The sequence below is a fragment of the Podarcis filfolensis genome (genome assembly GCF_964270895.1).
Source record: "Podarcis filfolensis genome assembly, chromosome: 13".
Taxonomy (NCBI): Eukaryota; Metazoa; Chordata; class Lepidosauria; order Squamata; family Lacertidae; genus Podarcis; species Podarcis filfolensis.
Genome location: NC_139615.1, coordinates 28,644,167 through 28,671,652, shown reverse-complemented (window position 1 = coordinate 28,671,652; position 27,486 = coordinate 28,644,167). Strand labels below are relative to the sequence as shown.

The window sequence follows — 27,486 nt, the reverse complement described above, 5'->3', positions numbered from 1 at the left end:
ATCCATCTACCGGTTCGGGGTAGAGGAAGTAACCACTTCCCTTACAAGCTAAATCCACTTTGACTGCCAACAAAATACTGAAAAATAGAGCTTTATGTGGAAGCAGTGGGCTCTCAGATGGCAACAAATGAAACAGAACGATGTTGGGATATTTCTCTGTTGGCCTATGTAGAATAAAGCCGTGTGTTTGTAAAATCTGTTCCCAATAAGTCTGTTTCAGTGGGTGCTCTCACCAAAAACAGTGAAAAATCTCCAACAGCCCACACATTTTCCAACTACCGGTGATATAATGAAGTTGAATTAGATGCAGCTTGAAAAGTCTTGCATACCAGCAACTAATAATATTACATTCTAGGCTCCTGTTGCTATTTTATTAGTGGGATTCAAGCGGATACAGGCAAATTCAAGTTATGAAATTAAAGTGGATTTTGCACTTTTGCACAACAAACCCACTTCTTATTTAAAACAAAAACAAAAAAACCACAGACTTTCTGCAATAAGGAAAGTGATGAAAAAATGCACAGGAAATTATAGGATGGCAATTTCTTGACATGACATTGTACAACAGAACTTTCCAAGCTTTTCATGTTGGTGACACACTTTTTAGACATGCATCATTTAGCAATTCAGTTTTACTAGCAAACCAGAGGTTAAACTAACCCCTTTTCAACCCTGGGAGGATCACGGGGAGCGTTCACATGGCACACCTACAGACTGCAAGCTGACACACGTAACATGTCGTGACACACAGTTTGGAAAGCTCTGCTGCACAACCTCCCTGTAAACAAAACAAAACAGAGAGGATACAGAGAGAAGTTTGGAGGGAAGGCGAGCTGGATCTAGAACTTGCCTTAATATTGACAGATGTCTTCTGATGAAATTTAAGTACGCCAAAGTCAGGGAAAAGAACGGGAAGTAGTCCAGGAAATTGTTATTGTTTATGTGCAAATTATGGTAGATATTGGTACATTAGCAGGCTTTGATTAAACGTTTGCAATTAGTAGAGATGGGGATAAAATTAGAAGAAAAAAATAATAGTTAAGCATAGATGTGGAATGCATGCACGTGCGGTGAAACCCGGTAAAATACTTCCGGGTATGCCGCACGCGCATCCCAAAGTTTACATAAACAGAGGGTTATGTAAATGAACAAAAGTACAAAGATTCACAAAATGTTTAGGGCTATGCGTACCCCTCCCAGAAAAAAAGCACTGAACTTTGATCATGTCACCTCTTCCTCACCTTTTCCCTAAACTAAAAAGTCTCAAACACGACAGCTTTTCCTCATACGGGGACTTGCTCCACCCCCTTAATCATTTGGGTTGCCTTTTTCTGAATCTCCAGTAATATTTTTGAGGTGAGCTGACCCAAACTGTACATAGTATTCAAAATGCAATTGAACCATTGATTTGTATAACAGCATGATATTGGCAGTTTTATTTTCAACTCCTTTCCTAATGATCCCTGGTATGGAATTTGACTTCTCTGCAGCTGCTGCATACCGGATCAATGTATTCACTGAGCTATCTACTATGACCTCAACGTCTCGAACATAGATGTGAAATTAAATATATTTTTTGCTATGACATGCATAACTTCACACTTATTACATTGAATTGCATTTGTCATTTTACCGCCCACTCTCTGGGTTTGGAAAGGTCTTTTTGGAGTGCTTCACAATTTCTCTTTGTTTCGGTAACCCTGAACAATTTATTATCATCAGCAAACTTGGCCACCATGCTGCTCATTCCTAACTCTAGATTGTTTATGAACAAGTTAAAAGGCACAGTTTCCAATACTGATCCTCGGGGGACTCCACTTTCTACATCTCTTCATTTGGAGAACTGTCCATTTATTCCTATACTTTACTTCCTGCAACTTAGCCAATTCCTGATCCACAAGAGGACCTCTCATCTTATTCCCTGACTACTAAGCATCCAGTATCAACCCATTCACCTCTGTCTATATGCTTGATATTCTCAAAGAACTTTAATAAGTTTGTGAAACAGGACATGCCCTTTCAGAAACCATGCTGGCTCTGCTTCAGCAAGGCTTGTTCTTCTGTATGCTTGTTTATTTTATATTTCCACCAGTTTTCCTGGGACAGATGTTAAACTAACTCTTCTGTAATCTCCAGGATTCCCCCCTGGATCCCTTTTTTTAAAAATTGGGTTATATTGGCTACTTTTCAGTGCTCAGGGATGGAGGCTGATCTGAGGGACAAGTTACATATTTTGTTAGAAGACCATCAGTTTCACATTGCAGTTCTTTTAGAACGCTCAGGTGGATGCCATCCAGACCTGGTGATTTGCCAGTTTTAAATTTTGTCTATTAGGCCTTGAACTTTATCTCTTGTCACTACTGTCTGCCTTAATTCCTCTGACTTGCCTCCTACAAAGATGAGGAGTATTCAAGGTTCTCCTAACAACTTCCAGCAGCCTTAAAGAACTACAGTTCCCAGGATTCTTTGGAGGACACCGTGACTGTACAAAGTGGTATGACGCTGCTTTAAATGTATAGTGCAGATGAAGCCTATGAAGAGGTGGAGTTTTGACATTTTGGGAGGCCAGGCTCTGGCACCATGCCTCTTCACCTCCTCACCTGGATGAACCTTCATTTCCCTCCACACCAAAGGTGGGAAACCTTTTTCAAAACAAAAAGGTTTCTAGGCATCCTTTCTGGGGCAAAGTGCCAATGGTAGCCAGATGCAAAATAAGGCAAAGCAATGAAGGTGAATTTTACTGTTGTATAGTAGGCTGCTTTCTGCAGGCACTTGAACCTCCCTCTCTGTCATCCAACCTGGCAAGCAAGAAGCATTATCTGAATTCAAGGACACATTTCAGGCCAGCAAAAACACTCAAGGAGGGTGGGAAGCAGGACTAGTGAGGGATGATAGGCTAGGGAAAGGCACAGTGGCTGGTAAGGGTCCCAAGGGCCAGATTGAGAAGCTTGGCCACATTTAACCCTCTGAGCTCTATCCTTGGCCATTTTAGCACAATAGTCTGTGTCTCTGTTTTTTTTAATTTAATTGGCACAAAACCATCTATCTTTAATTAAATCATCATCATCATCTGCACTATTTCAACTAAGGATGAAATAGTAGCCAAAGAGTTAAGATTCCCAGCAGAAGCTGAAGAGTTAACAACACAGGCGACAGGCTTTCATAAACATTATTGTTGGCTTGGTGCCCCCACCCCACCTCCCGCTTTTGGTGGGTGAGTCCATATGTGCTCGCGGTGGTGTCCATATGTGTTTGCGGTGGTGTCCTGCACTCCCTGCCTGATTTCTTCCTGCCTGCTGACCCAGGGCTATGGCTACCCCCATTGTCTCTCCAGACACGCCCCCATTTTAGCACCCTGCAATGTTTTTAAAAAGCAGCTTTTAGGGAGCTGGGGTCGTGGTGGGGGGAATGAGGCGAGGCACCCGCTGAGTGGGTCTCGGCACCGTTTGAAGAGCACAGCGGGCTGGTGCCATGCGCCCCTCCCCGAGGCCGCTGGTACCAGACCGTGGAATAGGTGTTCATCAAGGTGGACATGCCTCAGGGGACCCGCACAAGGAGTGTCGAGGATGAAGCAACATGTACACTAGAGGACCAGGAACTGATACGAATCACCTTGACAAAAAAGACAACAAGTTCTTTGCTTGAGAATGAGTATGCTGTTGATCCTTGGGTCCAGAACCAGATGCAGAGGAAGCTGATGCTAGAAAGGTTCCAACAAGAGAACCCTGGATTTGACATCAGTGGGGTATAGATTTCTGGAAGCTACAGCAAAGGAGGGCCATATTTCTCTAGTCTTGGAAGACAGCTGTCTGTTTTTCAAATGTAATCCCTTGAACGCAAGCAAAAATGTTGTAGAATTGGCCAAAGAACTCACCTGTGAGAACTAGGCTTAAGAATAAAAGGTAAAGGGACCCCTGACCATTAGGTCAGTCGTGGCTGACTCTGGGGTTGCGTCGCTCATCTTGCTTTATTGGCCGAGGGAGCCGGCGTACAGCTTCCAGGTCATGTGGCCAGCATGACTAAGCCGCTTCTGGCGAACCAAAGCAGCGCACGAAAACGCCGTTTACCTTCCCATTGGAGCGGTACCTATTTATCTACTTACACTTTGACGTGCTTTCGAACTGCTAGGTTGGCAGGAAGGCTTAAGAATAGTTCACTGCTTCTTCTAGACAGCTTTTAGATCACTGAACGATAATAAAAAATGGGGGAAAGGCAGCTTTTAATTGGCACTCATGCAATGTGGTGAAATTGTTCAAATTTAAGAGCAAAATTAAAAATGCTAAATATAGGAAGTGGTAAAAGCATTTAAGAGGGGAGGGGTAAGGAAGCAACATCCTAAAACAACTTGAGGAATGCATCAATTGCACTTACGGCGGCTGCTTTGGACGCTTTGGGAGAAGTGGAGGCGTGGAGGGAGAGGAAACATCTTGTTAAAGCTGATTTAGGCTTAACCAGGCAGCCGGACCAGCCCAAGATATGCTGCTGCCTGGGACTAAGGACAGGGTGGCGCCCCACAAACCCACACCCCAAATTTCATGCATGGAAGCCAGCTGGAGCAGCAGTTGAACCTTACTTCAACACTGCCAGGAGGACAACAACAGGCCTGAGAGCAACAGACTAAGCTTACAGGGCACACACATAACCTTGTCTTCCAAGGCATCATTGCTCTTCCCTATCCCAAACGTTCCTTGACTGAGGCAGCTGCGTCACTCTGCCCAATGATGGGGTCGGCCCTGCCAACCAGTCCCTTTATTCTCATAGCCAAAAGGTACAAACACCTTTCCCAACAGGCTGTAGGTCAAGGGTACTCAGCAGCTACCCCAGAAAAAGCTTGGTAACCATTGTAAAAGCCATCACCCACTTCCCTCCCTCCCCTACTTCTATTTATGTGCCTCTTAAACCATAGCAATCAGAAGGCACTGTGCCAGGGAAACAGCTGCTTGAAGTTTAAAGGAGGCTGCGGTCTCCCACCAAGGCCCTGAAGAAGAGCCCTGTTGAGGGGAGATTGGCATGCGGTGCTTGCAGGCTGCCTGGGGCATAGAAGGCTTACATCCCTGCAGTGCCACAGATTTCCTTGTGTGGATTTGGGCAGATCGGCTTAGCCTATCTGTCCCTACCTTTCCTCTTTTTTTATTGGGTTGATTTAATTCAGATTAATTCAGAAACTGTTAAGGAACTGTGATGTCCTTTGGAAATGTTTGTCATATGAGCAGGAGCAGTGGAGAAGTTTTTCTAAAAGACACCTTGCCTGAAATTTAAGAGTTTTCCTTTATTTTGTTATTTGTTCTTCACATTTATATCCCAGGGGAGCTCAAGGTGGTGTACTCTTATCATTTATGCCCACTTATTCACTTTGATCTGCAGAACAGGCACTATTACAGGTGCCACAGAGTGCCTGTTCCATAGGCCAGGTGGGGATCTGAAACTAGACTGTCCTAGTCCAACAGTCTAACCACTACACCACACTGTCTCTCTCTGAGTTGAGTGGATTCCAAAGCACAGTGCTAGTCATACAGAGGATAGATCTTTCAAGGGCTGTCTGGTGTAAAAGAACCCTAAGAAGAGAGAGCAGAGCTCTTGAAGTTTCCCATCAACAGTTGGCACCTAGGTAGAACTTGGTCACAGTTCCCCCTCCTCCAACTATGTGTTGCATTTCTATTTAAATTAGTTATTTTTGAATTTGCATTTATACATATGAATCACTGCATGCAAATTTCATGTAAATTGGTATCTTTTGACTTCTTTTTTTGGTGACGCATTTCCTCCTCTTCTGCTGCTGATGTGTATGTGGCCACCGTATGGTGCAATATTGTGACCTACTATACACAGGTGGCGCTGTGGGTTAAACCACAGAGCCTAGGACTTGCCGGTCAGAAGGTCGGCGGTTCGAATCCCTGTGACGGGGTGAGCTCCCGTTGCTCGGTCCCTGCTCCTGCCAACCTAGCAGTTCGAAAGCATGTCAAAGTGCAAGTAGATAAATAGGTACCGCTCTGGCAGGAAGGTAAACGGCGTTTCTGTGCGCTGCTCTGGTTCACCAGAAGCGGCTTAGTCGTGCTGTACGCCGGTTCCCTTGGCCAATAAAGCGAGATGAATGCTGCAACCCCAGAGTCGGCCACGACTGGGCCTAGCGGTCAGGGCTCCCTTTACCTTTACCTATTGCCTGATCAAGATTTTACTGAGCTGCATGTATGCCTGTCCTCTCCAAAACAGCCTGTGTCCTGCACTAAGCCATTAGGTGGCTTAGTATGATGACCTGTTGCATGACTGCAGAATCAATGTGGAAATCAATGTGGAAAATGTTTCCCGAAGGCAGAATGTTTGAAAACCACTGGTTTGATTATTCATCTTGAACGATTAAGTAATGCAATGTAACTGGAAAGTGGCCAGAGTTAACAGCAGTCTGTTTGTTTTTTAAGCGTTTGCGGGTATTTAAAGAAATAACAGACCTGCCTGTCCACAGTAAATTTGTGGAAAGCATTACAAATAAGGCTAGAATTGTTAAACAAACAGGAAAAAAGCCATAAAAACAGAGGAGAAGCTCCTTATATGGAAGCAGTATAGTTCCAATTACCAGGTGCTGGGGGGGGGGACAGGAGCAGGACTCTGTGTAAAGGGAACACAAAGCAGAAAATTTCAATGACTTATCCCCCTCCCAAAAAAAGCAGGGGCATGGCATTATCTGTGTGAACATCAGGGCAATTGATGGGCCCTCCTTACTCTGTCAAGGGAATGAGGTGATAATGGGGCTTTCAGGTCTGTTGTGGCCGGTTAGCATAGATGAAATGGGAATGAATGGATGAATCTTTATTTGTGTCAGCCATCGGCCATAGCAATAAAACAACAATACGATATACAAAGAATAGAAATACCAGTAAAAGGTCGATAATGAAATGGGAAAAAGAGGAGAATAATCAAGCAAAGGCAAGATACTTCTTTCCTTTTACAGGGATCCTACTTCACACTAGCCATTTAAAATAGCAACACTTCTTTGCAAGAGAGTTTGCACTTCTAATTAAAAGCTAAAGCTTGCAATTCAGCTGGCTGGAGACCTTTTGTCAAAGCTTGAAGTATCTTGCAGGCCAAATTTATGCAGTCAGAAGTAAATACAACAGAGTTCAGTGCAGCTTACTCCCAGGAAACTATTCACTCAGCATGGCAATCATGCTAATCCTAATAAATTTAATTTTTTAAAAAAATTAATTTTTTGCAATGTAAAGGTAAAGTCAAAGGGACCCCTGACCATTAGGTTCAGTCGTGGACGACTCTGGGGTTGCGGCGCTCATCTCGCTTTATTGGCCGAGGGAGCCGGCATACAGCTTGCGGGTCATGTGGCCAGCATGACTAAGCTGCTTCTGGCGAACCAGAGCAGTGCACGGAAACGCCGTTTACCTTCCCGCCGGAGCAGTACCTATTTATCTGCTTGCACTTTTGAAGTGCTTTCGAACTGCTAGGTTAGCAGAAGCTGGGACTGAGCAACGGGAGCTCACCTCGTCGTGGGGATTCGAACCACCGAGCTTCTGATCGGCAGGCCCTAGACTCAGTGGTTTAGACCACAGGGCCACCCACGTCCCACAACCCGCGTTATGCAATGTACTGCTACTTTTTGATGAGTATATGCATGTGTGTATACACACACACACCCCAATACACACAGAGGCAGAAAGACAGATGTGTCTTGACCAACTCTGCTGCCTGCATTTTTTGACTGTCCTTGGACACTGTCTCTGTGAGCTCTTGTGTGTTTCCCATTGTCAGATCGGTAGCTTCACTCCCCTTATACGTTTATTCACCAACCATATTTTCAGAGAGCCAGGGTAGGATGTTTCCACATTCAGTTGCCAGGTTATATAGATCATAGAATCATAAAGCTGGAAGGGACCACAAGGATCATCTAGTACAACCCACTGCAATGCAGAAATATTCCACCCAATGTGGGGCTCAGACCCACGGCCCTGATATTAAGCATCCCATGCTCTACCAACTGAGCTATCCGTCCTGTGTGCCCTGGTCTCCTGGATGGCTGCCTGGCCATTGAGGAGATCCAGCATTGCACCACAGTCTGAACAGGTAAGCGTCAAGGAACCCCATGCTTAGTCCTGGCAAGTTGCAAACTGTAGCTTGTTTGACAACATGAAAGGGGAGCTGGGTGGGAGGGGGAAAGGCCAAAAGCGAATTTCAGCTGCGTAGAGTCTTGGCAATAAGCTTTCTGGGTTAAATGTGATTCCAGCGGTGGAATAACCAGATGTTGGCAGACGGGGAGGCGAGTGTCAAGAGAGCACATCTGCTTAGTTTGACATTTCTTGAAAGGGGAAGCAAGCCCAGGATGCTGTGAAGCCAGGGCATTTAAAGCTTCATATTTTGGTAGAGTAAACATTATTTCTCCCCAATGTGCGTGTGTGTGCGTGTGTGTTCTCCTTCGCTCTTCTTGCTGAACTTATCTGCAGCTGCAAGGTCGAGATGTCATGCCGCGAAGCACACGCTCCCACGCCCGCTGCAGTCTGCATCGAATTATCGATCTCTGCGAACGAAAAGTGTTCCGTGGCGCTTTTGCTTTGAGGATGAGCAACCCTGGCAGACTGAAACAAAATTGTCTGCCAGAAGAACCCCAGGCCTCTTGCCAGCTCTTTTGAATGAAACTGAACAGGGACCCCTCTGTGGAAGCCTTTGAACGTTACAGGACATGTTTTAGCACTGTCAGAGTGAGGCAGGCTAGCTCCGCAGAGGGTAGGCCTGAAATATTGCTTCTACAAGCCGTTGGAAGAAAAACACAGCTGACGATCCTCGATTATCCAGGGACGGGTATCCCATTTTATCCTGAAGATTTCAGTGTGGAGCAAATGGAAACTGAGAAGAAAAGGCGAAAAAGATAGATATACCAAGAACAGGGCTGTCCACACAGGATACTGAAGGCTCCTCAGGCGGCTGAGCACTGGTTGTGCCTTGAATTTATGTTTCTTCTTATCAAATAGAAACCTTGGAAGAACACAGAAGAGGCTAACTTTGGGAGAGACTGATAGTTTTGGTCGGCTTAGTAGAAGGCAACGAAGTGTGGGATTCCATTCTGGGTTAAACACAATTCCAGAAGTGGGATGTAACCAGTTTATTGGTTAGGCTTGATGTCTTTCCCTAGGCACACAATCTGGCTCGGCCTAGCCTTTCCCAACCTGGTGCCCTCCAGATGTTTTGGCTGACAAGGGCTATACCGCAGTGGCAGAGCATCAGCTTTGCATGCAGAATGATCCCTGGCATCTCTGAGTGGGGCTGGGAAACCCTGGAGAGCTGCTGCCTGTCAGTGTAAACAATACTGAGCTAGATGGAACACTATAACTGTTAAGTTGTGGGTGAACATATCAGACGACACAGCGATTCTTTGAACAGCTCTTGTTTATTCACAGGCCAGAACAGAACTGAACTGAAGGGTTCAGCCAGCCTGCTTATATAGAGCTCCACTACAACACAACAGTAACCACTTTCTGTAACTATCCAATCACTGAACGTAACTTTCAAACCCTTATTTGCATATGTGGACCTGAGTGAAAACTATCTACAGTATCCCCCTGCTGGCCCAGGGTGAAAACTTCAGTACATAACAATAACCCACTATGGTCATCAGGTTGGAGAAGGCCAATCTAGCCTGAAACTGTCTACACAGTCTCTCTCTCTCAGGTTAAAGACATTCTCAACTCGTACTACCTCAGGCCTTGTTTTTACAGACATGAAGCAACAAGGGAAAATCCTGATTTAATGTTTACAAAGTATGGTTTGGCATTTGAGGACAACAATGTCATGTGGACCCTGAAACAGAAAACACTTGTGGACATGAGCAACACAAGATTTCCTATCTGGAAACAACCCCAGTCTTGCTTGAAGCTGTGGCTTTTCTTAGAGAAGTAGTCATTGCTGAAGAGATAATGTGAGGTGAAACTGAAATGATGGCCATGTCTGTTGTAAATTATTTTCCCTGTTCTGAGATGCACTGAAAGATGTACAGGACTGCCCTGCTGCAGCCCACTTCCCCTCAGGGTTAAAGTCTGGTACCAGTAGCTGGTAAAATTTCTTTTGCTGTTTCCTTTCTAAGCCTGCCCTCCCCCTTCTGTTCATTGTTTCCCATGGAAAGGAATCTTCAAAAGAAGGGCTGCCCTCCAGAATACCAGCCAAGAGGCCTGTCAAGGCCTACGCTTGCAAATGTCAAATGATCTAAAGGTCCCTCCCTCCTTCTGAAACATGAAAGCTCCCTCAGTATTTTGCGGCATTTTTGGTTGGTTCTAAAAAATGCTATTTCCTAGCTGTGGATTTTGGAGTTTTTTGGACCAGCACAGCTGCCTTTCCTTCTTTATGTCCTTCTGCCTAGACACACCTGGGAATTATAGTTCTGAAAACCAGGCTAAGGGTTTCTCAATAACTCTTCTGCTTCATGTGTATACTACTATTACCAGGGGCCTTTCAGGGAAGCCACAGTGACCCCTCCAACATTTCTGCAATGAAAATAGGGGCGTTCTGAGGAAAAGCAGGACATTCCAGGATCAAATCAGAAACTGGGACAGCTTCTGTAAATCTGGGGCTGTCCCTGAAAAATAGGGATACTTGGAGGGTCTGCCTTAGCAGCTGAAACAACTCCAGGCCTGGTTAAATCCATGTGGTGGCTTTTGACATGCTGGAGGACAGAAGTTAGCCTTAGAAGTTAGCCTGAGTTTAACTTGTTGCTGAACTTCTTTTACACTACAAAACTTGTCAGGCTGCAGAAACAGTGGGTAGGTTAAAAAGAGTGGCTACATACCTTGTGGGATTGTGGGATAAGCTTCAAATGCATCCCCCCAAACCCCAGCCTGACCAAACTGCGTAACATGCAGAAATGTTTGCGTTTCTGGTGCCCATTACGGAAACTGCTTGGGGCAGAGGAAGTGGTCTTGGCCTGTTCTACAAAAATTGAAGTTTCTCCCTTTCTCTCTCGATCTCCAAGAGTGTTGAATTTAAATGGGAGCAAATAAAAACATTTTGAATGGAACCAGATACAAACAGAACCTTTTTAAAATAAGGTCACTGGAACGTGGAAAGGAGGAGGAGGGAGGGAGGGAGGGAGGAATTGGCCACAACTGGGAAAAGAAATTTGATCACAGGGGCAGACCTGGAAGGAAAAGCTGGCCCTAATTTCCTAGACTGCACCATGATAAAGGCCTGATTCCCAATTTGTCAGTGTTCCTCATGCGGCAGAAGTCAGCAGTCTCACATCCCAATTCCTTAAGGAAGGTTATTTGGATTCAAGAGCAGAAATAGCAGTTTTCTGGCTTGGCGTCACAGAACTAATCTGCCTAGGCCTAGGTGGGATGTAGGTATGAGCTTAAAAAGAAGTAGTCACGTGTGTGTGTGTGTGTGCGCATGCGCGTGTGCCCCTTATTTTAATCCTCATAGACCAAAAGTATAAAGTCTAGTGGTTCCAGAAAAGTCTCCCGGATATGGAGTCACCAAGTTACAGAGGACAATTTTTAAAAAGCCAAAATACTTCATATTTATAACAGGGTCTTTCCCCTTCATATAAATATATATTGCGTGAAGGTGACTGACACCAAAACATGCCATATGTCTGTCAAGCCCAGTACTCTGCACTCCAGTTATCAGTGGCTCGTCATATTTTTAACTGCTGTAACAGAATATACTGCTTTGCCATTTATTGTCTGAATAATTAGCGTTGCCGCCTTTCCTCCCCTCACACAGCTCTTTTGCCTTTAACAGATGGAAAATCTAAATTCACCAAATGAAATTTCTCCCGGCATGCAGATGCACTTGAGGGGGCAAAGCTGCACCAGCTATTGGTTCGCTTCTCATTACAGGCACAGAAGCCCTTGTCAGCAACAAAACAAAGTTGGCAATGCTATGAATGAGGCCTCTTTGGAATTTGCAAATTTGCATGCTTCTTTACCAGCAAAGACAGGAGGAGGTCCACGTGAAGATGCTGCCTTTAGCATGGTTTTTCCATGCTGAGTTTCAGAAACTCAAGATTCTGCTTTCTAATAAAATACCAAAGTCATACCCTCCAACATTTCTCCAATGAAAATTGGGACGTCCTAAGGAAAAATGGGACATTCCGGGATCAAATCAGAAACTGGGACGGCTTCTCTAAATCACAGACGTCCCTGGAAAATAGGGACACTTGGAGGGTCTGCAAAGTGTGGTTCCCAAGCAGGAAGCTATCTACACTCTGCTAATTAATCTCCAGAATGTGGCAGTGTAGAGATGACCAACTTTTCAGCAAAAGGAATCGTGTATTTTAGAAGGAGGGAATTGGCAAAAACGTATTTTCAAACCCTGGCAGCATTGAGACATGTCAAACTGGCACAGCATGAAACTCCAACAACTATCAGACGTGCAAGATCTCGAATGGTGGGCCATTCCTGTCAGAGACATACTACTGGCAAGTGGCTCAGTTGTCTTTGCACATTCCAAAAGGTGCACACTTGGCCCTTTTGCAGTGTCAGCAGAAAATCTGAATGTCATACTCAAGTTTCTTCTGTGACAATGCAAAAAATCGCATGGCCAACCTCAGATGACATTTATGGCTACATTTATATGGCGACCCCACCCAGAATCATCTCCCTAAACAACCGCTGCTTGAGTAGTAGACTCCTTGCTAGTAGACTGTCCATCTGGTTTAGATGGCTAAACACCACCAGCACACCTGCCCTTCATTTAGTTATCAGTAGTTTGTTTTTTTAAAGCCTTATTATGATTATTATGATGATTATTATCATCATCAATAATAATAATTCATCACATTTTGGCCTGTGCAGATTTGGCTAATATTCACTGGGAAACAAAGGCCTCAGCCTTTGATTATGAAAGTGGAGGCAGAGTAGAGAGAAAGTCGATCCAGAACAGGTCAGCAGCTGTTTCATCAAAGCCAGCAAGGGAGACCATGCCTGACTGAGGGGGAAGGACAAAGGGAAATTAAAACATATTTGGGCTGGTAGAGAGACAGTATTTGTGAAAAAGCACAGAACCAAATTGGTAATACAGTGGTACCTCAGGTTAAGTACTTAATTTGTTCCGGAGGTCCGTACTTAACCTGAAACTATTCTTAACCTGAAGCACCACTTTAGCTAATGGGGCCTCCTGCTGCCATCGTGCCGCCGGAGCACGATTTCTGTTCTCATCCTGAAGCAAAGTTCTTAACCTGAAGCACTATTTCTGGGTTAGCGGAGTCTGTAACCTGAAGCATATGTAACCTGAAGCGTATGTAACCTGAGGTACCACTGTACAGGTATCCATACCATAAAAAAGACATAATTCAGTTCCTTCTACTACATCAAGGGTGGAAACCTGCAGCCCTCTAAATGTTGCTGGACTACAGTTCCCATCATCCCATGCCATTGACCATAATGGTTGGGGCTGAGGTAAGTGTGAGTTTTATCATCTGGAAGGCCACTGGTTCCTCAGCCCTGCATTAAAGAAGCATCCCTAATACCTGATAATACTTACAATGGTTAGTAACCACCACAAGAGGGGGACACAGTTAGCTGAAGAATTTTCAAATGTCTTCTTCCGTCACTATCACCAATACTCATTTAAAGGCATGTTTTTAATCTTAATTGGTTGCCTTTGCTTACTGCCAAAGAAAGTGACACAAAGTACTTTCCCCTTTACATCAGACTTAGGTCAGCAACAGGTAGACAAAGAACCTTCTTCCCAAAACACGGGCTTTTTAAAAAAAAAAAATCCTAGAAAAACAACCCTCTTGCCAACTTGTGCCTTTAAATCACCTTTGCTCCTTTCCTCCCCCGGCACCCTCCTCCTTTCCTATCTCTGCCTCCTTCCTCACCACCACTGCCAAGGGCATCAATTACCCTTTGTCACCCTACAAAGGACAGAGCCAAAAATAACAGTTTCAGGAGATTCTGTTCCTGGTAGTGAGGAGACACACGAGGCAAAAATGTTTACTCTCTGGGCTACACATTAACCCACTCACACAGCAGTGTCTGCTGGGTAGAAAATACAAGCAAGAAATCAGCAGTTTGGTCCAGGAGGATTCCACTCATCCATGTAAAGTTCAGGCATGGCGTTCTAGATCAGCACACTGTCTCGTGTGGCAGCCGGACATCCTAGGGATGTTCATCGCAGGAAATGTCTACAAATCTCTCTTGTTAGACTTTAGAATACAATCTTCTGGCTCTCAAAGGTAGAAGCCACCAATAGATCTATCCCCTCACATATGTATGTATGTATGTATCTATCTATCTATCTAGGAAGGAAGGAAGGAAGGAAGGAAGGAAGGAAGGGGAGAGAGAGAAATTAGGGTAGCTGCCAACCCTGTTACAATGATTTCTCCACAGAAATCTTTAGCAAAAGGCAAAAGATTTATGCGATCTGATGAGAAACTAGGGTACCTTGGTTTCTCCTCAGATCGTTACAATGATTTGAAAATAAAACTGAAATTATATCAATCTATGGTGCAACCACATTTAGAATACTGTGTACAGTTCTGCTCACCTCACCTCAATTAAAAAAAATTTTTTTTTAAATAACATACAGTTTGCAGATCTTAATTAGACCTTACATCTTAAGCGTGTTACATTACCGGTACTCAGTTTAGAGGACAAACTGGAAGGGAAGCAAGCACACAACTTTATTTATTTAGAAAGTTTTATCATACCCTTCATCTTTCCTGAGCCTAGGGCAGGTTGCAGATTATACACGCACAAATAAATATTAATTATTGTTCTATGTTATTATTATTTTCATTGATTTGTTATTATTTTAAATAATAAGATAATGATAATGCAACACTTAGCGCAAAAGAAATAGGTAAAACTGGCAGTCAAATCAGTTAAAATGAACAAAATCAAGGTTTGCTCTTAGCTCTCGTCATTTGTTTGGCAAGAAATCACAAGTAATGATTTGCACACAATGCTAAGACAACACTGGCTTGTTTTCAGCTTAGGGAAATGAGAAGCATGGCAGGTGCACATATGCATGAGCACAGTTGCTCGTTCATGGCAAGCCACTTTGACATACCACAATGTGCAGTTGAGGTCACTTCTCAATCCCAACAAGTGATGGGAAAGTTTTTCCTGTCCGCTGATGGAGGAAGCCTTTCCGCAGCCTTCATTCTCAAAAAGTGTGGTCCTATGATGCCTCAGCTGTTTCCTGGATGCCTTGTCTTCCCAGTTTCCACTGGAGGCAGGGAAGCCAGTTTCCTGCTGCGATTTCCAGGGTTGCATCCTTTGGGATGCCATGATTCGAACCAAACAAAACCTTCATGATAACTCAGGTCTGAGAAGCAGCTGGGCTTCTGCTCTGTTCGAGCCAAACATCAGGAAGATATGTGCCCACACACTATCCAGCAAGGGGAAAACAGGGCCATCAAGAAAAGTCATGGGGGGAAGAACCAACAGAGGCCTTCACAATGCCTGCATTATAAGAAAAAAAAATCCCCCATTCCTAGTCAGGACTTCTGAATCTTTTAAGATGCAGTGATTTCAGGTGCAAGGCCAAATTATTTGAGCAAGGTGGCATCCTTGACAAGGCAAACCTGTGCCAAACTGACCCTACGTTTGTGACTTGCACGAAGTGTGTTAGCTAAGCAAATGTTCGTGCATTTCTTATCCTACCATCTGGTGTGGAGCTTGGCGTGGTTCTGAAGCCCCATGCCTAGACTAGCAGAAATCGCCTCCAGAAACCGCCCCCGTTTCTGTGATGCCACCAGGCATTGCCCACATACGTTCAAGACTCTGAGCAACTAGAAAGCCAAAAGTTGATTCTCGGGATGCTAACTTCGGCACTCACCTGTATGTTTTCAACTCCCTGGATCCTTAATCCATGAAGACTTTTTGAAAGCCCTTGATCACACATTTCCACACTCGAGGGTACTTAAAGGCAGCCATTTAAGTTATATATTTTTTCTCAAAGGAAGAAGTTGATTTATTGCGTTGAATGATTGGGGTTGTGTAGAAGACTTGCAGCCCTCTGGCCAGTTGCCAGTAAAGATTCAGAGGCAAACAGCACATTTCTTTTCGTGTGGCGTAATCTGTGTTAGTAAGTAAGAGGGGCTGAATCTAGCGCAAAATGGTCATGAGTCCCCCCCCATCATGCATCCTCAGTTCATTGGGACACACATTTGCTTCTATCAGTGGAAGCAAAAAGGAGACAACATAAATAATCAGGAGGTCACACTAATACTCCAATACAAAACTTATTAACTCAAAAGTAATTCTAATTTCAGTAGGGTTCATAAGCTTGTACGTTGGTGAACATTAATTTTTTCATTTAAAAATCTCAGTTGCAGTCTCTAGGTGTGCTTTCAATGCAATGTTAGGTTTCCCCCTGCCTAGAGAACAATACCAGGAAGCATTCTTGGTCAGTCTTAAATAATTGCATGCCTTTAAGAAGATGTTTTTCCCTGATGGAAATGAAGTGATGGGAAATGTCACCTCTTGAACTCTGCTTGTCATCCTGCTCTTTAAAGATGCAGAAGTCCTGGCTAAGAATGGGGGATTTTTTTTTATTAAAACAATTCAGATGCTTTAAGTAAATGAGCCAGTCAACATATTTCTGAATGGTGCGGCAAGTGAAGACACATAAGGGAAACATGGAAGGTAGAAGACATAAGAGGAGGGTTAAATATGTATTTAAAATCATGGGAAGATCCACTGATGTACAAGATCCCATCTTTTTCTTCCGTCTTCAGTTAACTACCACATTACAGAAACACATTCCCTAGTCAGTTCTGCTGTTGAAATTTCCCATGGTGGTTAGGCCACTCCTGGATCCAGCCCTCTGGTTTAAATCTTTTAGGATCATCAGTTGCCCTGAAGAGTTTGAGGCTCTTCAGCATTTCAATCTAGAAGTAAAGGTAGCACAAAAGTACACTTAAGTAAGAGAAAGGCTCTCAAACTAGAGTTGCAATGGAGGAGACCATTGCTGGAATCTCAGCTTGCATCTGAAATAGTATGACCTCAATGATGCCCAAGGTAAACCTACCTAATTCACACTTTGCGAAACAATATGTGAACCAAAACACAGCAATCCTTCAAAATTTGCCCTTCTCTGAATTTTGCAGTGCAGTTCTCCAACTAAACATTGCTTACAGAAATGTTTGTATTAGGCAAAAGTGCGGATAAAATGCATACATAGAAAATGTGTTACATAGGGGGAAGTCCTTGCAAAAGTGTGTACCTTATTGAAAACTGCTTACAAAAACCTGTTTATTAGGTGAAGTTAACACTAATATGTTGACAAATTTTCATGATTTTGTTATAAATCAAAAATTGCTGCAGAAGTGTGGATAACTGAATTTAACATTGGAAAAATGAGAGAGAGAGAGAGAGAGAGAGAGAGAGAGAACCAAAATTGATAGATCTAGCCATCCCTACATTCCACACGAGACTGGCCCTACTGTTAGGCAGGGTGGGGCAGCTGCCTTGGGTAGCAGATACGGAGGGAAGGGCAATGAGATGTTGAAGGAGAGCTCTCTATGTTACACAGAGCCCCCTAAGTGTACCTCCTTCCCTCAGGTGTGCTATCCTATCACCAGTGTTGAACTAAGAATCAATTGTTGCTCCAATCTACTTCTCTACATGGAATGGGAGGTGCCATTTTGTCCGCCTCAGGCAGCAAGATGTCTTGAGCCAGCCCTGACTTCACCTCTGTAGGCTCAAATTAATCCAGGACCCTGATGTAGACATTTAAGTTCTTTAACTCCCAATGAAACTATATGTTGGGAGACTCAGGACAGAAATTTAGCAAGTGATGCATTCTACACTGTTTAGGTCTGTGCCAATATATAATTTCTGCAGGTTCAGGCTGTTGCTAGAAGCATACCAACAGGACCAGCCCTTCCATAAAGCAGAGTGAAGCAGCCACCTTGGTTGGCTGATGCTGCAGAGCAGAGTGGCAGTGGCAAGGTTTTGGAGAAGAGAGGTGCGTGCCGTGTGGCCTGCCCTTTGTCCCCTGAGGTGGCCTGTCACCCTCAAGTGGATAGAGGATGTTGTTGTGTTGCCAGTGCTGGAATTCAAATTCAAGTGGCTGGCATCTGTATGAGGAATAGGGACTGTTAGCGGCACCACCTTGTCTCTTGCCCCACACTGCCAAGTATCTTGGGCTGCCTCTGAGGCGTAGGTACACACCCCAGAAAGTGGTAACCCTCACCCTCATATTTCACAAATGAACATAGAGCGCCTCCTGTGTATTTGTAACTAAAACTGCTGTGCACACATTGCTGGCTTAAACACAGCGAGGTGGCTCAATTCTCAATTCGGTTCGAAGTCGGTTTGAGGTGGGAATGCATCAAAAGGTGGCATTTCCCGAAGAAGTGACAGGATGAGTGTGGTGTGTGGCTAATGTTGTGCAAAACTGTGGTTGGGAACATGCCAGATGCAGAGTAAAGGGTACACAGCCTCACACCAAGAATCACTGCCTGAGAGACCGCACAAATCACCAGCAGTTCGGATGAAAGCCTTTTCTGCTTCCCGTGTGCTGTGCTATTTATTTTACCCTGAGGGTGCTTCCAAACCACCTGTTTACCAAGTATTTATCGCGATCTGTTTTGCAAGGAGAGCGGTTAGATGACGTTGTGTCAAAGCAAGTGCTAGCCAATGGCATTTCCCCATCATTTGCCTTTTGGCGAAAGTCTGATCACTGAGGGAAATGGGTTTGCTGAGCAAGACTTCACCATCAGCTATCATGGCAGAGCCTGAATTTGTTGGTAGGTCCCACCCCCCAAGAGTGAAAGCCTGGAAGCACCCTGAATCTACAATAGCCCATACCCTCCGACATTCCTCAAGTGAAAATAGGGACATATCTCACTCCCCCACTCCGCAACTGACCCTCCTCAACCCCCCCATTTTTTGCTGTCTCCCTGCCAAGAATTTCCTGTCAGAAGAAGGGTGAATACTACTAGCACTACATCAACGAGACCGAGCACACATGCCTTCCACTGTCCTGAGGAAACCCCTTAATCCTGATTTTATTATTTGTAGATTTACCAAAAGAAAAACACACACCATAAATACATTTTAGAAAGGGGTAAGATTAGACGCAAAGCATTAAAAATAATAATTCAAGATTCCTTGTGCTCCACTCCTCTCCCCCTTTCTTCACGCCCTACTCTCTGTTTGCTTCTCAGAGCCGGCGCATCATGCAGAGCTGGGCCTTGGTGGCAGCAGCCATATCCACTGCGAGCTGCCCAAGGGAGGAGGCCATCAGCAGTGGCCATGGAGAGGCAATGGGATGCTCCCTTTCTGCCACTCAGGACAAGGGCCGGCTCATCCTCCTTCCTGAGCTCAAAGGCAACAGCACTGGCGGGGGAAATGGGGACATTTCAGAATCAAATCAGAAGCCGGGATGGCTTTCATAATTCTGGAACGGTCCCTGGAAAATTGGGACACATGGAAAGGTGCTGCATCTGAAGCAGTTTGTGTTAATAAGCTGGCCATAGGGGTCAAGGCTGGGGCTGGGGTTGGAGCTGCGAGAGCTTGAAGTTTAATATAATGTTCCACCCTGCCATGGATCGGATGGTACTCACCGCAGAATCAAAACACATTCAGCAACCTTAACACTCTAGGGTGTGTTGGCAGAAACTAAGGTAGTGTACATGTGAGCACTCTACCAGCACGTTCTTTTAAAGGTATCCCTTCCCCCAAGGCATAACAGAGAGACAGCAATTTGCCAGGGACAAGTACCAGGAAATATGGAGTGACCTTGATAAAATGCAGACAGTAGGAGCATCTAGCAACCTCCTGTTGTCAATCCCTCCTTAATCTCCTTGCATCCTGATTGATAATGGATGGCCCTTACACCAGGGAGTTCATGCTAAAGGGGAAAGTGATCTCAGTTACTTGATCCCCAGGCCACACATAGGGAATAAATTGCATTTCCTACCCAAAGGCTCATATACAAATCTGCCTTGCAAACAAGGACTCTTATCATTGCCATGGTCTGCTTTTTGATTTATACTAGAAAGGTAGAGTTGGGAAAGAACCACGAGGGTCATCTCCTCCGATCTTGATTTGGTTTGGTATTTGCATTTCACTTTTCCAACAACAAGGTTGAACTCAATGTGGTTTTCCAAGGAGCTCAAGATGTTAAATACAGGAAGGCTGCAACTTACGCGCAACTTATGCGCATTTAACTTCAACTTTATGCACTTGGCAAAATAAATGAATAAAAGAGGTTGGAAAGGAGGTGGGCATTTGGGGGGGGGGGAGACTTTGGCATTCCCACCCACTGGAGTGGACAGGACATGGTGAGAACGACCCTGAAGTGAATGCAATTCATTCTGTGGTATGTAAGGTGCACTGCAATTACAGCATACAGACAATTTCGTCTGACTTCCCAGTAGCCTACCAAGTTTTATTATTTTTTGCTGCTTGTGCAACACTTGGTGTATGTTACCATCAGTGGTGGACAGCCAGAGTCTAAGCTTACATACCCTCCAACATTTCTCCGATGAAAATAGGGACGGCCTCCCATTCCGTAATGATAACTTTACTATTTATACCCCTCATATCTTATTGGGTTGCCCCCGCCACTCTGTGCAGCTTCCAGCATATATAAAAAGACAATAAAACCTTTTTTAAAAAAAACTTCCCTATACAGGATTGCCTTCAGACGGCTCGGGGGTTGAATAACTCCATACCCTCCAACAATGCTACAAAGAAAGTAGGGACAACTTAAGGCGCAAAGGAGGAACGCGGGTGGCACTGTGAGTTAAACCACAGAGCCTAGGGCTTGCCGATCAGAAGGTCGGCAGTTCGAATCCCTGCGACAGGGTGAGCTCCCGTTGCTCGGTCCCTGCTCCTGCCAACCTAGCAGTTCGAAAGCACATCAAAGTACAAGTAGATAAATAGGTACTGCTCCGGCGGGAAGGTAAACGGCGTTTCCGTGTGCTGCTCTGGTTCGCCAGAAGCAGCTTGGTCATGCTGGCCACATGACCCGGAAACTGTCTGCGGACAAACACTGGCTCCCTCGGCCAATAAAGCAAGATGAGCGCCGCAACCCCAGAGTCGGTCACGACTGGACCTAATGGTCAGGGGTCCCTTTACCTTTAAGGTAAAGTGGGACATTCAGGGATCAAATCAGAAACCGGGACGGCTTCTTTAAATCAGGAAAGTCCCTGGAAAATAGAGATTCTTGGAGGATCTGAGCTTAATGGTATTTTGAGAGGAGCTAGACGGCCATGCATATTCTCCTCCATTTGCAAGGCACACAGCTGAACACTTCCTCCGCTGCCAAACTGTGCTTTATAACTAGTTCTATGTCCATGGCAAGTTAAAACAACAACAAAAACTTAACTAGAGAGCCAGTTTGCCAACAGTGATTTAAAAAAGGGAGTCTTCTGAGCAGGATGTATGCATTGTCAATTAAACATCTAGTATGTGGCCCCTTAAAAAGAAACCGCTGTGACCCAGGAAGCCAGTTCCTGGAGAGCATCTGACTCAGAGGTGTGGCCTGGCTGGGCTAGTTACTGCTGGGTGCAGGCTCCCAAGCCTCATCAAGAATAAAGTTTGAATTTGCATTAATGCAGCTTGTGGAGAGTTCATACAGGAGACGACAACACATGGTGTCAGAAGTCTGTTGGACCGTGACCTTTACACAGAGCAACACAACAAACCTGCCACCTGTGGATTTCAAGACTGAAAGCACAGCAGAGAACCAGACAAGATGGAAGGAGTTAATGGATCTGGTATTTGCAGGCCCAGAGGCAGGTAGGTGGTCTGCATTCTGGCCCCCCACCCCAGCACAGCATAGATTTCCAGCAGCCAACTTACAGAAATTGAAGTTCAGACATTGGAGCCAACTCCTAGGGTCGAGGCCCCTTTGCCCCCCCCCAGAGACCCCCAAAGTTGATGGGAATTGCCATTCAAATAGTGAGTGTGTGTGGTCTTGTGGTTGGAGGGACACAGGTGGAGCTGTGGTCTAAACCACTGAGCCTCTTGGGCTTGCCATTCAGAAGGTCGGCGGTTCAAATCCTAGTGATGGGGTGAGCTCCCGTTGCTCGGTCCCAGTTCCTGCCAACCTAGCAGTTCAAAAGCACGCCAGCGCAAGTAGATAAATAGGTACCACTGTGGCGGGAAGGTTAAAAGTGTTTCCGTACGCTCTGGTTTCCATCACAGTGTTCTGTTGTGCCAGAAGCTGTTTAGTCATGCTGGCCACGTGACCTGGAAAGCTGTCTGTGGACAAACACCAGCTCCCTCGGCCTGAAAGCCAGATGAGCGGCGCACCCCATAGTTGCCTTTGACAGGACTTAACCGTCGAGGGGTCCTTTACCTTTACCTTGTGATTGATTATGCAGTGTGGTGCTTACCTGGGACCCGCAATATTTTATTCAAGTTGGTACCCCTGTGTTCCAACATTTTGCACGGTAATTTTTTCAATAGAAACACTGTGGGTTTTTGAAAAACACACAGAACCATAGAACTGTAGAGTTGGGAAGGAACTAAAAGGTCATTGTCCACCCCCTGAAGGAATTACTGATGTCCATCTGCTCTCCGTTTAGAAACCTCCAATGAAGGAGAGTCCACCACCTTCAAGGTAGCCCATTCCACTGTCTAACAGCTCTGTCAGAAAGTTATTCCTGGTGTTTAGTCAGACACTCCTTTCGTGTAATTTGAATCCATTGGTTTGGGTCCTACCCTCTGGGGCAGCGGAAAACAATCTTGTGCCATCTTCCGTGCAACAGGTATTTGAAGAAAGCTGTCATATGCCTTTCAGTGTCCTCTTTCCCAGGCTAAACATACCCAACTCCCTCAACCGTTCCTCATAAGGCTTGGTTTCCACCTTGGTCACCCTCATCTGCACACGTTCGATCTTGTCAATAGCCTTCTTAAACTGTGGTGCCCAGAACTGGACACAGGACTCCAGGGGTACACAAGATCCCTTAGTATGGTATTTCTTTGTATGTCACTGAAAATGTAGCACATTTAAAGGTACCCCTGACCGTTAGGTCCAGTCGCGGACAACTCTGGGGTTGCGGCGCTCATCTTGCTTTACTGGCCGAAGGAGCCGGCGTACAGCTTCCGTGTCATGTGGCCAGCATGATTAAGCCACTTCTGGCCAACCAGAACAGCGCACAAAAATGCTGTTTACCTTCCCGCCGGAGTGGTACCTATTTATCTACTTGCACTGGCATGCTTTCAAACTGCTAGGTTGGGAGAAGCTGGGACCGAGCAACGGGAGCTCACTCCGTTGTGGGGATTCGAACTGCCAACCTTCTGATTGGCAAGCCCTAGGCTCTGTGGTTTAGACCACAATGCCACCCGCGTACATTAAATGTAGCACATTTAAAGCCCATTAATCCAAGGTTGCCAACTGACTCTCATGTCAGCCCCATAGCTGTGCCTTTTAGTGGATGGATCAGTCGCAATTAGGAGATGATATTCTCCCTCTCTACACTGAGGAAGTATCACTTGCCAGTGGCTGCCTGTCAAGCTTCTGGCTGCTCGTAAAGGCAGAGGAGCTGACCAGGTGGATTGGGCCAGGCCACTTGTTGCAGAACCTGTCACTTGCAGCCATGTACGTTCTTAGAACAACAGCCAATGGTTGCTTCCAGACAGGAGCCTTCCAGCACTAACCATTCTCTTATTTCCCAGTATTTGCTGAATGCTGCAATCGCAATGTGCCTTGCACAGCATAGAATGAATCACATCCTTTCAGTGCCTTCTCCACCCCAAACATCTCACCACCATGCCCTGTCCACTCCAGTTGGTGCAGAGTAAGGCTTCACCTCGATTGCCTCTCCTCTCTTCCCACCCCCCTCCAAAGTTTTTTTTTTTTAACTTTCTGGGCATACGCAGGTATAGGAACCAACTCATAGGAGCCAAGCGTTCTTCAACTCCACTCTAAAATATTTGATGGGCATTGCCATTCAAATGGTGTGCATGCACCGCATCATGTGATCGATTATGAAGGTGGGGCTTACTTGCCCCCACCCCACAAAAAAAATTTATTCAAGTTGGCACCCCTGTATGTAGGTGTGGGTACACCTTTCTGTACCAGTATGTGCACTGGTTATGTTTTTTCTACAGCATGATTGCACAATAGTGAAACATTTAGATATCACTCACATGACTTCTAACACCATTCTTTGTACATCTCGAAGGTTTGTGCATTGCTTCTCAAAAAAAAAAAATGGGTATGAGAGTTATGGGGTGGCAAAGAGGGAATACAAACCAAATTTCTTCACTGAAATTTCTTTCCTCCCAGTTTCAAAGGAAGAAAAAAACATCATTTGCCACTTTATCTCCAAGATCGACCTTCCGTTCTTTCTCTCTTTAAGGTTGTGGCTCTATGCAGCAGAAATAGGTGGTCCTGATTGACACTAGCACTCCAAGACATTCCGGGTCAGAGGCACTGAACAGTCATGGCTGAATACTATTTACATGCCCTTGACGCGTGTGGTCTGCAACTTCTTGGCACAGCCTACACTCGAGAAAGGTTTTGTATTGGCATGTTTGCATATCGGATCAGTGCACTGAAACAGTTGTTACTGGGGCAATTAGACGTGAAGGACTTATGCTAACACGGAAGTAGAGATGTTTTGTGTGGAAATAAAACAATTAAAAAAAAATCTGGGATTTTCTTTTTTTAAAAAAAGAAAAGAAAACCCCCTACATAGAATCATAGAACTGTAAAGGGTCCCAAGAGTCATTTGGTCCAACCTGCTGCTCCAAGGCTGCAGCCTCAGTTACCCCTTATGTACTTTAGGCTGCAGTCCTCTGTACATGCAAATTACCTGGGAACCCGTTCCCACTGAATTTGAGCGTGTCCGAGTTAGATGTGTACAAGAGTTCCCTGCACGCCTCCCTTTCGTAGCTGAAAGGAAAAGGAAGCTGAAATCTACACAGGCGCATCTGATCTCCATTAGGAGATCTTTAGGAAACAACTTCAAATAAAGTGACAAATCACCTTCTTGTCCAGTACTGGAGGGGGTGGATGCACTGCACTGGCGGAGGAAGAGGAAGAGGAGTGCGGGGGGAGCGCACCGCCCCTGGCAGTGCGATCCCGGTGGGGTGCCATCATGGCTGACCCCCCGCCTGCACTGGGTGCCACGCACCCGGGACGTGCGCCAGCCCCGCCCCTGCCTGCTCTCCGCCCCCACCCCCCGGTGCCAGAGCATGAGGCTCCGCTACTGGGTGGATGATAGGGAGGCTGGAAAAGCCTCCTGTTAGATATTGTGGGGTTCAGTGCTCTTTGTACCTGCAAGCTTTTCCACAGTGTCTATGGTCAGCATCAAAACATCGGCGTTTTCCCTCCTATATATTTTCAAATAATTTTTATTAGTAAGTAATGAACACTACCTAAAAATGAACAGTGAAAAAACTAAACAAGAGAGGTGCAAGCCATTGCTTAAACAGTCATGCCTTGCTGTAGTCAGAGAATCATAGAATTGTAGAGATGGAAGGGACCCTGAGGATCATCTAGTCCAACCACAAGGAATGGAGGGATCTTTTGCCCAACATGGGGCTCGAACCCGGGACCCTGAGATTAAGAGTCTCATGTTCTAATGACTGCGCTATAAGCAGACAGGCTGTATTAATATTTGTTTTTCTTTCCCCATCCCAAGTTTGACCAGCATCATGTCTGTGCAGTTCACGTTTGAAGTGTGTACAATCCAGCAAGTTAAAACGAAAAGGGGGGTGACCACCACCACATGTTGCCAACACCCCATTTGCCATATCTGAAGGGCCCCCGTTTACAATAGTAAGCTCCTGTCTGGAATCGCCCTGTTTCTCCCATGTGCCAAAACCTATGCTGAGAGAGCTCTGGAGGTAAACAAAAGGAACTCGAAATACCAGTTATTTTCAGCCCCATTCTATCCCCCGACTATTCACGCATAGGAAAAGGACTACCGCGAACCATGCTGCGCTAACAGTAGAACGTACGAAATACATGTTCAAATCTTTCACCACAGAGCAGATGATCTCCCCACCACCACTGTCCGCACATGTGAGCACACTTCCCTTGCCACAGAGGACAATGCACTTGGAAAATGCAGCCCATGGACACTCGACCTGCAACAAGTATTTTTTTTGCCACTTGTCGTTTTGAGCATGCGCGCAGGTTATTTTTGTGTTACAAGTTGGCAGCCAAGAAGCATATTGTGAGCCTGACATGCAGCACAAAGCTCTCTGAAGGGTCCCAAGAGAGAGCGTGAAGTTGTTAAATCTAGCATCGATCAAGGGTGCAGCGATGGTCGATGTGGCGTCAGTTTCCTTCCAGGTACTGGCCAATAGCTGTGGTTGTGCCCGTTTTCAGAGCTGGCAACTTGAAGACTGCGAACGCAAGCCGTTACCCACAAAGGTAAGGTACCCCCAAACAAATCCACCCTTCCCCACATCCAAACCGTAGTACAGCATTTCCTCTGTGCCACAACTGGTGCGGCCAGTAGACCTGCCTGCCAGGCTTATGTGCCTGGGAGCCTGATGCCCCTCTTACCTGTGGACTGCATGCTCTCTTGAATTGCTTCCACTTCAGCCAGCTCCATGCAGACCCCTTGGCCGTGCATGAGTGTGTGCAGAGGCTTCTCCACTCCCTGCGGTGGGTAGCACCGCAGCCCAGAGCCGCAACGCGGCGTGTAGACCCCGCAGGGCATTCCTTTGGCCAAGGCGCAAGTGGCGCAGCACCCGCAGCCGGGCTCCTGCACCAGCTCCTCGCACCCGGTGGGCGCCCTGCAGCGCGCCAGCTTCTCCTCGGAGCATGGTGGGCACTGGATGGCGTCGAGGCTCACGGAAAAGCCCACCTGGACCAGGAGCAGCAGAGTGATGGGCGCAGTCCCCGAGTGCATGGCAGGCAGGCAGGCAGGTGTTACAGGGCAGCAAGGGACCGATAGGCAAGGCGATTGCAAAAATAAAAATTAAAAAAAAAATAACTGTGTTGCTGGCAGAGCAGAGAATCTGATCTCCTGTAGAAAGGGGGACTCTGTACTGAAGGGGGGAGAAGCTCTTTCTTTGGACTTTATACCACTCTCTGGCCACACCTCCCTGTTGGAGGGAGAGGCAAAGGAGAACAGCAGCAGCAACCAAGGCAGCTTGCCCCACAGCTGAGAAAAGACCTCATTTGCCCTGAGGAAGGAAGCACAAAGAGCTTGCAGCTGCTGCAAAGACGGAAACCTGTGCCGGGACTGGAAAATAGCAGCAGCCCTCCAGCCATGCTTCTCCTATTACTTTGGTAAGTTACGAGTGCGCCTTGCCAGTGCCTGTTTGGTTTCTCTGTGAAAGGGAGGGTGGGGAGGCTGGGCTGGGGGGGGGTGGGGGGAGAGAGAGAAAGAATAATGCCACAATTATATTATGCATGCCTCGTCTGAGGTTGTGGCCACACAGGCGTTGCATTGATTAGGCTCAGAACATGAGAATGGTCATGCTGGGTCCGGTGTTGTGGTTAGGTAATTTTAGATTTTGGATTTTAATGGGACTCTAGGAAGAGGAAGGGGGCTGTAAATTTGTTCTGTTTTGCTTATTTAAAAATGTGGTGGGCCACTTCCGCTGGGCTTGGGGAACC

General features: G+C 45.7%; 2 protein-coding genes and 1 long non-coding RNA gene across 4 annotated transcripts in view; 2 read left to right on the top strand and 1 right to left on the bottom strand.

Moving 5' to 3' along the window:
* Nucleotides 1-24,925, top strand: part of LOC310748188 — a 46,365-nt gene extending 21,440 nt beyond the window's left edge. The window contains exons 2-4 of the long non-coding RNA XR_014541176.1: nucleotides 19,133-19,384; nucleotides 21,515-21,695; nucleotides 24,193-24,925. This is a non-coding gene — a long non-coding RNA (uncharacterized lncRNA). The remainder of the gene's footprint in view (nucleotides 1-19,132; nucleotides 19,385-21,514; nucleotides 21,696-24,192) is intronic.
* IGFBP4 (insulin like growth factor binding protein 4) overlaps nucleotides 1-26,773 on the bottom strand; it is a gene marked incomplete at its 5' end in the record, with an annotated part of 38,633 nt that extends 11,860 nt beyond the window's left edge. The window contains one exon of the mRNA XM_083583561.1: nucleotides 26,425-26,773. Within this exon, the coding sequence (XP_083439687.1) occupies nucleotides 26,425-26,773 (349 nt within the window). The remainder of the gene's footprint in view (nucleotides 1-26,424) is intronic.
* Nucleotides 25,228-27,486, top strand: part of LOC310747734 (uncharacterized protein) — a 47,213-nt gene continuing 44,954 nt past the window's right edge. Inside the window, exon 1 of one of the 2 annotated variants that reach the window (XM_083582723.1) lies at nucleotides 25,228-26,289. The gene's annotated coding sequence lies outside the window, so the exon portion shown is untranslated. Of the gene's footprint in view, nucleotides 26,290-27,034; nucleotides 27,157-27,486 lie in introns of those variants that run through there. The other variant, XM_083582724.1, reaches the window with a different exon arrangement.